Source organism: Microcaecilia unicolor, chromosome 8 (genome assembly GCF_901765095.1).
Source record: "Microcaecilia unicolor chromosome 8, aMicUni1.1, whole genome shotgun sequence".
NCBI classification, from domain to species: Eukaryota; Metazoa; Chordata; class Amphibia; order Gymnophiona; family Siphonopidae; genus Microcaecilia; species Microcaecilia unicolor.
The window spans coordinates 216,212,014-216,225,502 of NC_044038.1; the positions used below are offsets into that span (position 1 = coordinate 216,212,014).

General features: G+C 42.9%; 2 protein-coding genes across 2 annotated transcripts in view; one reads left to right on the forward strand and one right to left on the reverse strand.

The window, feature by feature from the left end:
* PTPN1 (protein tyrosine phosphatase non-receptor type 1) overlaps nucleotides 1-3,228 on the reverse strand; it is a 118,455-nt gene extending 115,227 nt beyond the window's left edge. Inside the window, exon 1 of the mRNA XM_030213587.1 lies at nucleotides 3,103-3,228. Coding sequence (XP_030069447.1) covers nucleotides 3,103-3,165 — 63 coding nt within the window. The 5' untranslated portion in view covers nucleotides 3,166-3,228. The remainder of the gene's footprint in view (nucleotides 1-3,102) is intronic.
* A 340-nt stretch (nucleotides 3,229-3,568) lies between these two features.
* Nucleotides 3,569-9,050, forward strand: LOC115476054. Its single transcript, XM_030212180.1, has 2 exons — nucleotides 3,569-3,587; nucleotides 6,194-9,050. Exon 2 carries the CDS (start codon nucleotides 6,211-6,213, stop codon nucleotides 8,911-8,913), a length of 2,703 nt encoding a protein of 900 aa, XP_030068040.1. The 5' UTR covers nucleotides 3,569-3,587; nucleotides 6,194-6,210; the 3' UTR covers nucleotides 8,914-9,050.
* Nucleotides 9,051-13,489: the final 4,439 nt, after the last annotated feature.

The following is a 13,489-nucleotide window of genomic DNA, read 5'->3' on the forward strand; positions in this document are numbered from 1 at the left end:
CGCTAAACGCTAAGATGCCCATTATATTCCTATGGGCACCTTAGTATTTAGTGCACACTAATCATTAGCACACCTTAGTAAAACGGGCCCAAAAGGAAGGGATGTCAAAACGTTATATTTCACTCAACCAATTATGCAGAACACATGCAGGCTTATTTTCAAAAGAGAAGGATGCCCATCTTCCCACACAAATCGGAAGATGGGCATCCTTCTCACAGGGTCGTCCAAATTGGTATAATCGAAAGCTGATTTTGGGCGTCCCAAACTGCTTTCCGTCGTGGGGACAACGAAAGTTCCCAGGGGCATGTCAGAGGCGTAGCGAAGGCGAGACTTGGGCGTCCTCGACTCATAATGGGAAAAAAAGGGCGTCCCTGACGAGCATTTGGACGACTTTACCTGGTCCTGTTTTTCTTACAACCAAGCCTCAAAAAGGTGCCCGAACTGACAAGATGACCACTGGCGAGAATCAGGGATGGCCTCCCCTTACTCCCCCAGTGGTCACTAAACCCCCTCTCACCCTCAAAAAGTATCTTTAAAAATATTTTGTGCCAGCCTCAAATGTCATACTCAGGTCCATCACAGCAGTATGTAGGTCCCTGGGGCAGTTTTAGTGGGTGCAGTGCACCCGGCAGGCAGACCCAGGCCCACCCCCCCACCTGTTACGTTTGTGGTGGTAAACGTTAGCCCTCCAAAACCCACCAGAAACCCACTGTACCCACATCTAGGTGCCCCCTTCACCCATAAGGGCTTGTGGGTAGTGCATTTTGGGGGGCTCAGCACACAAGGTAAGGGAGCTATGTACCTGGGAGCTTTTTATGAAGTCTACTGCAGTGCCCCCTAGGGTGCCCTGGCCAGTGCACTACGAATGCTGGCTCCTACCACGAGAAAAGGGCTTGCATTTGGTTGTTTCTGAGATGGACGTCCTTGGTTTCCATTATCGCCGAAAATCAGAAATGACCAAGTCTAGGGATGAGCATCTCTAAGGACGATCTAAATTCCCAAATTTGGGCATCCCCAACCATATTATTGAAATGAAAGATGAGCATCCATCTTGTTTCGATAACGGGTTTCCCCACCCCTCTATCGGGACGTTTTGCAAGGATGCCCTCAGCAAAACTTGGGCATCCCTTTCGATTATGCCCCTCATGGGCTTTAAATCTCAATACTCACTATAACACACTTCAACAAAGATGCCCTGTTTTAACTAAAAAGTCTGAGAAAGGATTGAAAAACGCCACCCTATATACTTCAGTCTCTATATCTAATCATATTACATTGCCACACTTCCTTTACTTTCAAAGATAATATTTTTTATAAATACAAATTTTAGGGGTCCTTTTACTAAGCTGTGGAAAAAAGTGCCTTAGAACGCCCTTACGCATATTTCCCATGCGCTAAGGCCATTTTCTGCCATGGCTGGAAAATGGCCATATGTTGCCATTAACAAAAATTAGCATGCGAGTCCTTACTGCCACCTATTTTATGGGCAGTAAGGGCTTATATGTTAATTCTACACTAATCAGCATGTGGTAATGTAGTTGTGCTAACTACTCAGTGTAGACATGCCCATTCTCCCCCCTCTAGACATGGCCCCACAGTGAAAAATATAAATTTTATTTAGTGTGTCAGTAGCACACGCATATGTCAAAAGTGCTGCACAATGCCTCAGCACACCCCATGGTATGTCACTGTGGTAAGCACATGTTAGTGCTTACCGCAGCTTGGTAAAAGGGCTCCTTAGTATCACTTTCATGGTTGTTTCGGAGTAAATAAACTTTACAGAAGCTCAAGCAATTACAAAAAAATAAATCTAATGGATTGTTTAAATTGAGAGTGCTTCTGATTAGTTGGGTGTGTTGATTACTTAAGTACAATAAACTTCTTAGATCATCAAAATAAATTTTTTTATGGACACTCAACAACAGATCTCATGATAGGTTTTGTTTTCTAGTTTCAAAACAAAAAAATACTTATGCTCCAAGTCACCTAAAATCTGAATTCAGAAAAAAAATGACTTTCAAACAAACAGGAAACTTGCTTAAGAAATTGCCCTGTCCTAAGAAAGCTTGCCTGTAAATTTCAAAACAACAAAGAATAGCTGAAGCAAACATTTCTTTTTTAGTTCATGTATAATTTTAGAGAGTCTACCAAATCAGTGTTCTCAGAGTTTTACCAGCCGGATGGCATGAGAGAGTAGCCAGGTGGAGGCGGAGAGAGTGCTGTGCAGTATAAAATTTTCTGTTATGTTAACTGGGTGGTGGTCAACAAAATAAGCCAGGTAATATGTTCTTTCATAAGGTCTTGGGGATGACACTGAAAATTCTATAACTATAGAAAACAGCATTTGAAGAAGTGAGACAGATATGCCAAAACAAAACTGCATCACCAGTTGCTCTAATTCAGCTAAACGCAAGGCTTAACGTGATCAGCTAACCTATTAAGTGATAATACAATTCTTTAGTGCAATGACTTTCAGATTAAAAAGAAAACCACCTTAAGAACAATTCAGGAAAATGCACTCCATAGGAAGACGAGGGGTTAACGATACAAGAATTACATCAGGAAAGAAAGAAAAAACAGTGCTCAAGAACGAATGAACCAATGCAGAAAACATTTTATGTACAAACATAAACAAAAACAAAACGAAAGCATAAGCAAATAACATGGAGGAGGATTTGAACTAAACTGGTTTATGATGATAAGTATATACGCATATTCGAGAAAACAGTCATTTTGATAAATGATTATTTACAACACGTGTAAGCAGTTCTGTAAGAATCCTGTACACAAGAACTTTGCAGTAAATCAGACCCTAACGCAGTAAAGATTGTCATGCCAACAAAGCGACTCTAAAACCGGTAGCCTGTGCACAAGCATCTTTAAAAAATAAATTCACCATCCACCTAGATGACAGCCAGGGCAGCAAGAACAAAAGCTTCTCATTCATTGGCCAGCCTGTCACCAGAGAAGCCCCGATGGGCTGATCTGGGCCTGCTCTCATCGTCTCCGTCTTTCCCAAAAGGCTACACGCTGGAGGAGTCGGGAAAGGAGGCCCGAAGTGGCACGCGAGCGGCGGCTCGGGTCACAACGGCAGCTTCTCACCTGGTACAGCAGCGACCAGTTGTTCGCCCGGTCGATCTCGCGGAACTCCTTCTCCATGTCCATGAGGGCGGCGGGGCGCTTCGGCGTACGGGTTGGTTGGCTGGCCTTCTCCTTCTCCGTGTTTCCTCCCCCCACCCCCCTTCGCCGCTTCCCCCTCCTCCTCCTCCACCACCGCTGCCGCCTGCCTCTTGCTCCCTCCGCCTCCTCTCCCCCCCCTCCCGCCGCGGCTACACACTGCACGACTCCCCTCCCCCCCTGGCCAATTTACCCGACCGGAACTACGCGACTACGTAGCCTCGTAACCAACCACCGCTTCTCGCGGAAAAGGGAGAAGGAAGGAACTGCGAGGAAAACATTTCACCCAATCGGGAAGAAGGGTGAGCCGCGCTGATTGGTCAGGGGCTACTTCCGCCTTGGATCTTGTGTGGCGCGTGGACTGGAGAGGGAGGGGATAGAGTGTGACCGTTGGCGGTTGAGGAAAAGCTGTAAGATATGATGCTGGAGACCTGGAGTGATGCGAACCGTTCGGTTCTTTCTGCGGTCTGCAGCGTGGGGTTCCCCTGCCGGTACCTGTGACCTAGATTGGCTACTGTTGGACACAGGATACTTAGGCTTGATGAGCCTTTCGTCTGGCGATATTTACGATCGCATGTTGGTTCCATATTGGACTGCGGTTTTGGATCCGTTCGAGCTGTATCTAAGGGACCGCCATAGGAGCCGACTCTGTGGGTGCTTGAGCACCCCCACTATTGAGAAATTCCTTGTATGTGTCCAGGGAGGGGTTATTTCCATTGGGCTTACCGCCCCCAATAATTTTGAAAAGTTGGCTCCTATGGGGGCCGCTTTGTGAAATTATGGCGAATGTGGTTAACGTTAGCATCGTTATTATCAAGAAACGCTAGAGTTTAAGATTTTAAAAGAACCTGGGCTTTTAGTTAGGCTTAGAGAGTGGAGAGGACCCAGCCTGTGATTAGTAGATAGTCACCTCCGTGTATCCGAGGACACACACCCCTTGAGCTTACTGTAAATTCGGTTGTACAGGGAGATACTCAAATGTTACGGTGCTTGCAGCCTTTCATTTATGATGGTTTTTAACAAATCTAAATTAAATGTTTATATTGCTAATGCACAGATGCCCCATCGATCAAAGATAAATGTGGGTACTAGGGGTCGCTAGTGCCCCCATTTATCAGCACACTATGATCAGAGGGGTCTGGCACGGCATACATGGAGCGCGCCAGGGAATACTGCACAGCTTATTTAAGGGGGTCTTTTACTACAGCTTAGCTTTGGCCCTGCTGCAGGTAACTCGAGCTAAGCTGTAGTAAAAGACCCCCTAAATGAGCTCTAAGGTATTCTGCCATTATGATCAAGAGCACTGCCCTCTGATCATAACTGGTGGAATACTGTATTAACCCTATGCTAGCTTGGCGTTGGCGTTAGGGTTAAGGCTCCTGTTTCCTTCCCGCCCCCAAGCCTGGGCTTCCACCATCAGTCACCCCCCCCCCCCCCCCATAGCCAAGACCCTCCCCCTGCCCTGGTGGCCCAGTGCCCCCCCAAACCCCCCAACTAACCGCACTTCCCCAGACACCGACACGGGGCTAGAGGTCCGGTGAATCACCAGACCCCCTACCCCCAATACAAAAGACAACAAAGGTAGAAAAAAGTATTTTATTCAGGATTTATTAATTGGAATATGTCAGCTTCTGGAAATGGGTGATCTTTACAAAGGGGTGATCCCGATAATAGCAGAGCTGGCACTAGAGGAGACTTTAGGGGAATGTCCTTGATGCAGCTCATGGTTGAGCGAAACATGCATGTCGGGCAGCTGAACCCCTTGGTCTGACATTAAAAAGAGAAAAAGATAAGTAAAATTAACAGAGAAGAGAGAGAGAAACTATATATGCAGTACAATTTAATTAATCGGGTGTGCCGATGAAGAAGTGGGTGCTAATCACATTGCCATATATACATCTTGGGCAATGAGCACCGCAGAGGTCACCATAGTTGGGCAATCCTGAAAGTATTAATTTTTGTCTGAAATGTGAATGTTTTGAATGAAGAATAACTTGAAAACCTTAAAGTTTTGGAAAACATTTTGCCTCAGCAAACTTTTGCCTGATCCCTTTGAGTTAAACTGTCTATTTGCTATAATCTGGGACTGGTGTTTAAATTTTCAATAGATGAAAACTAGCCACTGATTGGTTATTAGCTTTTGGAAATGTGCATCTGTGATATTTTTCATGTAAGTTTCCTAGTATTGCTGCATGCTGAGTCTGACTTCTTGAGGTAACTTTCCAGTTCAGTATTTTGTCTTCATATCTGTTGTCATGTGTTTTTCATGTGTGATCAAGGTGCAGTATTCTGCTAACGTGTAGTATTTGCAGCCCTTTTTGTTTTTTTTTCACTAGGTTGTGTACTGGTGTTTTGGAGCCCGGTGTAATTACAGTTGCCTTTCCACGCATAAGGTTGTAGCTCGTCCTGTCCTTGGAATTAGTGCTGTTATGGTTTGTTAAGGTTATGAGTGTGTTTTTGCACAAGTTTGTGTATAGTGTTTTGCAGTGGAGAGATTGTGTGTTGGCCTTACTAAGGTGGCATTAAAACATCAGAAAGGGTGTAGATCCTAAATCATGACACACTACCTCTAAAAGGGTGTTTTGTGGCTCTACATGAGAATTGTGATATTATGATCCCTTGCTAGCTTCATATTGTTGACGGTCTGCATTTTCCGTATGGCTGGTATATTGGTGTATAAGGTATTAATTGTGACTATTTTATTTTTACTTATTTTTTTTCTGTGTGTTGTCAGACAATTATGGATGGCAGACAGAGTCGGAGTCTTCTTGAGTCAGAGAGTTGTGGTATATATTTTAAAACAATTTTAATACCTTGGTGGTCTCTATGTTTTTATATTGTACATTATATTTTACACATCACTTCATTTTATTGTATATCTTTTCATTTCATTGCATATATCTATATTTTTGATTTTATGCTGCTGGGTAAACATTTAATTTTACATTGACTACTATATCAAATTTTCTGTTTAGTTACAAATTAGAACTAACCCTGCCTTCCTTATGTCCTTCAGCAAATAAGGAGCATATTATGAGTCAAACAAAGCGAGCTCGAGATGCCGGCAGGAAATACCTGAGTGGATCTATGAAAAGAAAAATAAACAAAACAAAAAAGACTGCCGAAGAAAAGCAAAAAGGTGCTCTAAATAAGTATTTCAGAAGAGCCAACTTGGAGATATTTGAAGTGGCAGCAGGCCAGGGATATGAAAGTGTTGCTAGTAGAGAAGAAGGTGTTTTGCCAGAGCTGACAGAAAGCAACAGAACATCCCAAGAAACAAATGATGACACAGAAATACCTCAGTCTGATCATGCAACTTCTAGTCAAAGCAGAGAGACCAAAGAAACCCATGACATGAAGGATCAAGATAGTCCAGAACAAGAACACTTTCAGGAAAATGAAAGTTTGAACATTTCAGTGGCAGATTATGAAAACCCTAAAAGCCTTGAAAGTCTCACCATATCAGATGATCCAACCACCTGGCCAGAAAGAATTGATCATCATCTGAAGGACTGTTTAGTGAAAAAAGGACCACCTAAAATTCTTTTGGAAGAATTTCCTTGCAACAAAAATGGAAGATATTTCTCAAAAGCCCATTGCAAAAGAAAGCTTCCAAATGGTGAAATCATTCATCGCCCATGGGTGATATACTCCGTGTCAGCAAACAAGATATTTTGTTTTTATTGTCGCATTTTTGGAAATGATGTGAAATGTGCCTTGACTAGTACTGGATTCAACCAGTGGTCCAATGTCAATATAAGATTGGCAGAACATGAAAAATCAAAAGGACATTTAGTGGCAATGCTAATTCAGAGACGACTCAGTGCTGAAGAAACTATTGACAAGGTTCAACAGAAACTGATGAATAAAGAGAAAAAGCGATGGCACCAAGTTATGGAAAGACTAGTAGCTCTAGTTCAGTTTCTATCAGAGCGTAATTTGGCATTTTGTGGCTCTGTTGAACAGTTAGGAAGTTCACACAATGGCAACTTTCTGGGATTTATAGAATTGTTGGGAAAATTTGACCCAGTAATTCAAGAGCATCTTCAAAGAATTTCCTGTAAAGAAATTCATGATCACTACCTTGGCAAACATTTTCAAAATGAGCTAATCCAAATCATGGGAAATGCAGTTCTGAATAACATAATTCATCGAATAAAAGCAGCAAAGTATTTTGCTGTAATTCTTGATTGCACGCCAGATATCAGCCATCAACAGCAAATGTCCTTGATAATTAGATACGTGTCTGATAGTAAATTACCCAGTGCACTACCAGCCGGTGTATACGAACACTTCATAAAGTTTTTAGATGTGAACAGCAGCACTGGAGAAAATTTGTACAATGTACTAAAGCATGAACTTGAAAAATTAGGATTAGACATTAGTAATATCCGCGGTCTGGGATATGATAATGGAGCTAACATGAGAGGAAAGGAATCAGGTGTTCAGGCTCGACTTTTACAAGAAAATCCAAGAGCATTTTTTACACCACGTGCTTGTCACAATTACAATCTAGTCCTAGGAGATATGGCTAAAACCTGTCCTGATGCAATCACGTTTTTTAGAACACTGCAGCGTCTTTATGTGATTTTCTCTGCATCCACGAAGAGGTGGGCAGTTTTTCGCAAGCATGTGAGGAGTCCTACTGCAAAGCCTCTCTCTGACACAAGGTGGGAGTGTCGAATACAAAGTGTAAGGGCTGTAAGGTATCAAGCTGGCAATTTCTATGATGCACTGATAGAAATAGCTGAAGCATCAGAGGACGCACAGGCAAGGAGTGAAGCTGAATCATTAGCTAACCAAATGAAAGATTACAAATTCATCGTTTCTTTGGTTTTCTGGTATGACTTGTTGTTTCAAGTTAATTTTGTCAGCAAAGAGCTACAGAGTAAAACAGTAGATCTTGCCACAGCTCTTTCTTCATTTGAAAAGCTCTTGCAATGGCTGAAACAGTACAGAGAAACTGGCTTTGAACAAGTCTTGGTTGGTGCAACTGAGCTTGCAAATGACTTGGAGGTAACTCCAGAATTCCAAACAAACACGCTGCGAAAAAGAAAACGACACTTTATTTATGAGTCTGCTGATAATCCCATTACCGATCCCAAGGAAGCTTACAAGGTAAATTGCTTCAATCAAGTCTTAGACAAGGCTATGCAGTCTTTGGAGCCACGGTTTAAGCAACTGAAAAAAAATGTTGATTTATTTGGCTTTTTAAGTACATTTCAACAAATTCCAAAACAGGAATTACAAAAATATGCTGCGGAATTGGAAATTGCGCTAACTGATGTCAACCTCATTCAGGAAAATGATGATGATGTCAATTCAGATTTAGATGGTCATATGCTGGTTGAGGAAATGGAAGCACTAAAGCCAATTCTTCCTTCTTCGTCTTTTGGAAAGCCATTGAAAATATTGGAATTCCTTGCACTGAATGAGAGAGCAACTGGATTTCCACACTTTTGCATTGCTCTACGCATATTTTTGACTATTCCAGTCACAGTGGCATCAGGGGAAAGGAGCTTTTCCAAATTAAAATTGATCAAATCATATCCAAGGTCAAACATGCTCCAAGATAGACTGAACAGCCTTGCAATATTATCCATAGAAAGTGAAGAAGCTAAAAAATTAAAGTTCAACAAAATATTGAGAGCCTTTGCAGAAGAGAGAGCAAAAAAGGAATCGGAAGGGAGGACAGCCTCTTTTAGACCTCTGAGCAGACACAGTGGACCCTTTTGACTCTTTTCTTCTCAGGAGAAGTGTGCAGAGCGAGAATGGGACAGGAGCAGTGCCTGGAGGGACCAAAGATAATATGGAGCCCTGACCCAAGGCCCTCACCCTTGCAGCCGCGGGCCTCAAGTTCTCCTAACCAGGGTTGCCAGGTAGAAATTTTTTTCCAGCCCAATCCAGGCCAGAAACCAGCCCAAAACCCGCCCAAACACAAACCCCGCCCCTGACACCCCCACCCCCGCGTCACCGGCCCCGCCCCCGCCGTCACCGGCCCTGCCTCCCACGTCATCGGGCCCGCCTCCCCGTCATCAGCCCCGCCTCCCCATCATCGGCCCCGCCCAAAACGTCACTAACCCCGCCCAAAAACGTCACTAACCCCGCCCCCCGCGGCCGAAAAAAATCAAAAAGCCGCCCGGAAGCCCTAAAAACCGCCCAAAAAACCGCAACCCGCCGCGGGCAAAAATTTCCTGCGGCGGGTCGCGGAAAACCGCCCAATTGGGCGGTAAAACCGCCCACCTGGCAACACTGCTCCTAACCCATGGAGCACATAGCTCCTCTGGCTGAAGGCCAGCGAGAACCATCCGTGGTAGTCCTTTTTTCACTAGACACACTAATGGGTATTTTTTTTCTCAATAACAGTGCTTCAGATGTTGGTCAATTTACATGGTCATATGCTGGTTGAGGAAATGGAAGCACAAAAGTCAAATTTTCCTTCTTCTTGGAAGATTTGCGGCAGCAGGGGGAGCTGATTTCAAAGCAGCAGGAGCAGGAGGACTAGATTTAGGACGGTCAGTCAGTCTATCTGTAATATAGCTGATTTATGGAAACATTTGTTACTGTAAATGTGTTGTGGTTTTGTCTTTAATGGGAACCTTGCACTTCTATCTTTTTTGGCTACTTGCCTCTCTGGTTTGATGGGTTACAGAGTAATAGGGGAATTTGAAAGTACTGGATCTGTTCTTAATATTTTTCCTTTATTCTCCTTTGTTATGAGAATTGGAACTACTAATTGTAGTGGACTTGAACTGAATAATTTCTGGGGAGGGGGGTTTCATGATAGCATTGTACTTATTATTTCAATCAGTTTTTTTGTACAAGTTTAGCTTCATTTGTCTTTATTTGAAATTTCAGAAATAAAAAATTTTCTAAAAATGGAATAATCTTATCAATGGGGTGGAGCTAGGGTGGGGCGGGGCTAGGATGGGGCCCCACCAAATTGGTCTGCACAGGGCCCCGCACTTGCTAAGACCGGCCCTGTGTGGTAGGCTCTATGCGCATGCAGCGTGCGCCCAAATGAGACTACCAGCAGGCCAGCGCCCCCCCCCCCCCCCCCCATAGTAATTTCAGATTTGGTGCGCACTTATAATGCCCGGATGAATTATTTATTTGTTTCCTCCCACTTGCGCCATTTCCAGCGGTAATCAGCAGTTGGTGTGCACCAACCGGTCACCAGGGTTGCCAGATGGGCTGTTTTCCTGCCCAATTGGGTGGTTTTCCGCAACCCGCCGCGGGAAACTTTTGCCCGTGGCGGGTTGCGGTTTTTTGGACTTTTTTTTTTTTTTTTTCGCGCGGGTTTTGGGCGGTTTTTCGGCCGGCGGGGGTGGGGCTAACCGACAGAGGCGGGGTTTGGTGATGTATTGGGCGGGGTGAGGTGACTTATTGGACGGGGCGATGACGTCGGGGGTGGGGTGTGTGCGGTTTTTGGGCAGGTTTTGGGCTGTTTTGGGTGGGAATTTTTTTTTTTTATATGGCAACACTGCCGGTCACCGCACGTGTAGCGCATGAGCCCTTACCACTAGATCAGTGGGTGGCGTTAAGGGCTCAGGCCGGTTTTAGACGCGTGCTGGTTTCAGTTTTACCGCATGCCCTTTTCCCATCGCAGTAAAAACTGGCCTGGCATGCGCCTACACTGCCGCAGGCCACTTTTTACCGTGGCTTAGTAAAAGGGCCCCTTAGGGCTTCTTTTACAAAGCCATGCTAGTGATTCCTGTGTGGCAAATGCAACGAAGCCCGTTCAGTTCCTTTGGGGTTCGTCACATTTGCCGCACCAGAAGCGCTAGTGTGGCTTTGTAAAAGGAGCCCTTAATCTGCTCTACACTATTTTCATTCTGTGTTACTGCCTTTCGCATTTTATGCAGAGATCTAGTTCCTAAAAACAAGTGCTAATGACATTAAAAATGTGGTAGTGTACTTAGATCTTTTACTAAAAGGCGTTAAGTTCTTAACATGAAGATAGCGCGTGCAAACAAGTTAACACAGAAATGTGTTAAAGCGTTTTGTGGTATTTCGCTTGTTTGCATGTGCTAACCTGCATGTTACACTTTTTTACAAATATTTTTGGAAGGGATTGTGTCATGGGTGGAGAGTGGGTGTACTAAGTGGTTAACTTTCTGCAAGTACCTAGCATGACCTGCAAATAAAGAAAAAGCCCTAAAAAGATGTCGTCATAAAATCCTGTGTCACTTGTTAAGCCCAGATTTTACTGCACTATAATAAAAGTGCTCCTTAGTAACTGTAGTTGTAACTTTGGAGGTTTTTTTTTGTCAGTGTCCGTACTATAAAATAGGGCTTCAGTCATAAGTTGGACTGCTAGATGACTGAGGGGTAAAAGACAAGGCCATAGCAGAGAGATTAAATGAATTCTTAGCTTTGGTCTTCACCGAGGAAGATGTGGGAGAGATACCAGTGCCAGAAATGGTATTCAATGCTGATGGGTCAGAGAAATTAAAACAAATCTCTGTAAACCTTGAAGATATAATGGGGCAATTTGACAAACTGAAGAGTAGCAAATTGAGCAGTGACTAAGAGAGCAAATAGAATGTTGGGAATTATTAGGAAAGGAATGGAAAACAAAAACAATAATGTTATAATGCTTTTGTATTGCTCCTTAGTGCAACCCACTTCGAATACTGTGTGAAATTCTGGTCACCACATCTCAAAAAAGATATAGTGGAATTAGAAAAGCTACAGAGAAGGGTGACAAAAATGACAAAGGGTATGAGACGACTTCCCTACGAGTAAAGGCTAAAATGACTAGGGTTCTTCAGCTTGGAGAAGAGATGGCAGAGGGGAGATGTGATAGAGGTCTATAAAATACTGAGTGGAGTGGAAGGGGTAGACGTTAACTTGCTTGTTCACTCTTTCCAAAAATACTCGGACTAGGGAGGCACACAATGAAGCTACTAAGTAGTAAATTTAAAACAAACCAGAGAAAATATTTTTTCACTTGCCCCTGGATTCTATTTCAGCACACCGATAATTGGATGCTAGCAAGCAATTATCAATACTAATTGGCACTAATTAGAATTTATGTGCCTAAGCATATTCTATAAAGCAATGCTTGTAAATCAGATTGCGTGGATCTCAAAAGGGGGCATGGCCATGGGTGAAGCACAGGTGGATTGTGGGCGTTCCTAAAATTTACACGTATAGAATACGCCCGATCCGAGCCTAAATTAGTCATGTGCTTTTACACCAGGTTTTAATTGGTATAAATGGCCGCAACCGGAATGGGCACTACTATGCATATTCTACAAACCACTCCTAGCTTTAGGTGAGGTTTATAGAATAGTGCTAAGCGCAATTTTTTCAGCACCATATCTCCTCAACATATAGTTAAACTCTGGAATTTATTGCCAGAGAATGTGGTAAAAGCAGTTAGCTTTGCAGGGTTTTAAAAAGATTTGGATAATTTCCTGAAAGAAAAGTACATAAGCCATTATTGACTTGGGAAAATCCACTGCTTATTTCTAGGATAAGCAGCAATTTTTTTTTATTTATGCATTCTTGTATCCCACTATTATCCAAAAACAAATTTCGCTTCAAAGTGGCTTACAATTTACATTTTGGTGGAGTTACAGTAGTGTTGTGCAATGTGAAGAGGGTGTCTATAGTTCGTGTGGTTATTTATAGAGTTTTTGAAGAGATAGATTTGAAGTGGAAAAGGTAGATCAATGGTAGCTTTTGTGTTGAATTGTGGAGTTTTGGTGATATTCATATAGTTTTTGAAGAGGTAGATATGAAAGGAAGGCGACGAATCTGAATAAAATCTGTTTTACTGTTTTGGGATCTCATCAGATACTTAGGACCTCGATTGGCCACTGTTGGAAACAGGATTCTGGACTTGATGGACCATCGATCTGTCCCAGTATAGCAACGCTTATTATGTAGCACCCTTTAGTAGACATTCCCCTTAGTATTTGATAAACTGCTATTTACAGGGATGTCATGGCAGTGTACAGAATCCATAATAAAAAGTTGCAAACAACTTAAAAACATTGTCAATAAGAAATCTTAAACTAAAGATAATGACTGAAACACAAAGGGAAAGGACGATGCATAGGACAATATTTATATGTTGGACACATAAGGAGAGACAACAAAACAAACAAGCTGAGGAGGAAAAGAAATAGAATATCTCCGAAAAAACAAAACAAAAAATCCCTTACTAAATGCTCTTGTGAAAAGCCAAGCTTTGAAAGTGGCCCTAAATATTTTAAATGAGGATTCTAATCGGAGATCCACTACTAACATATTCTACAAAACAAGGGCAACACAGCAGAAGACTGATGAACGGGAAGCGGTC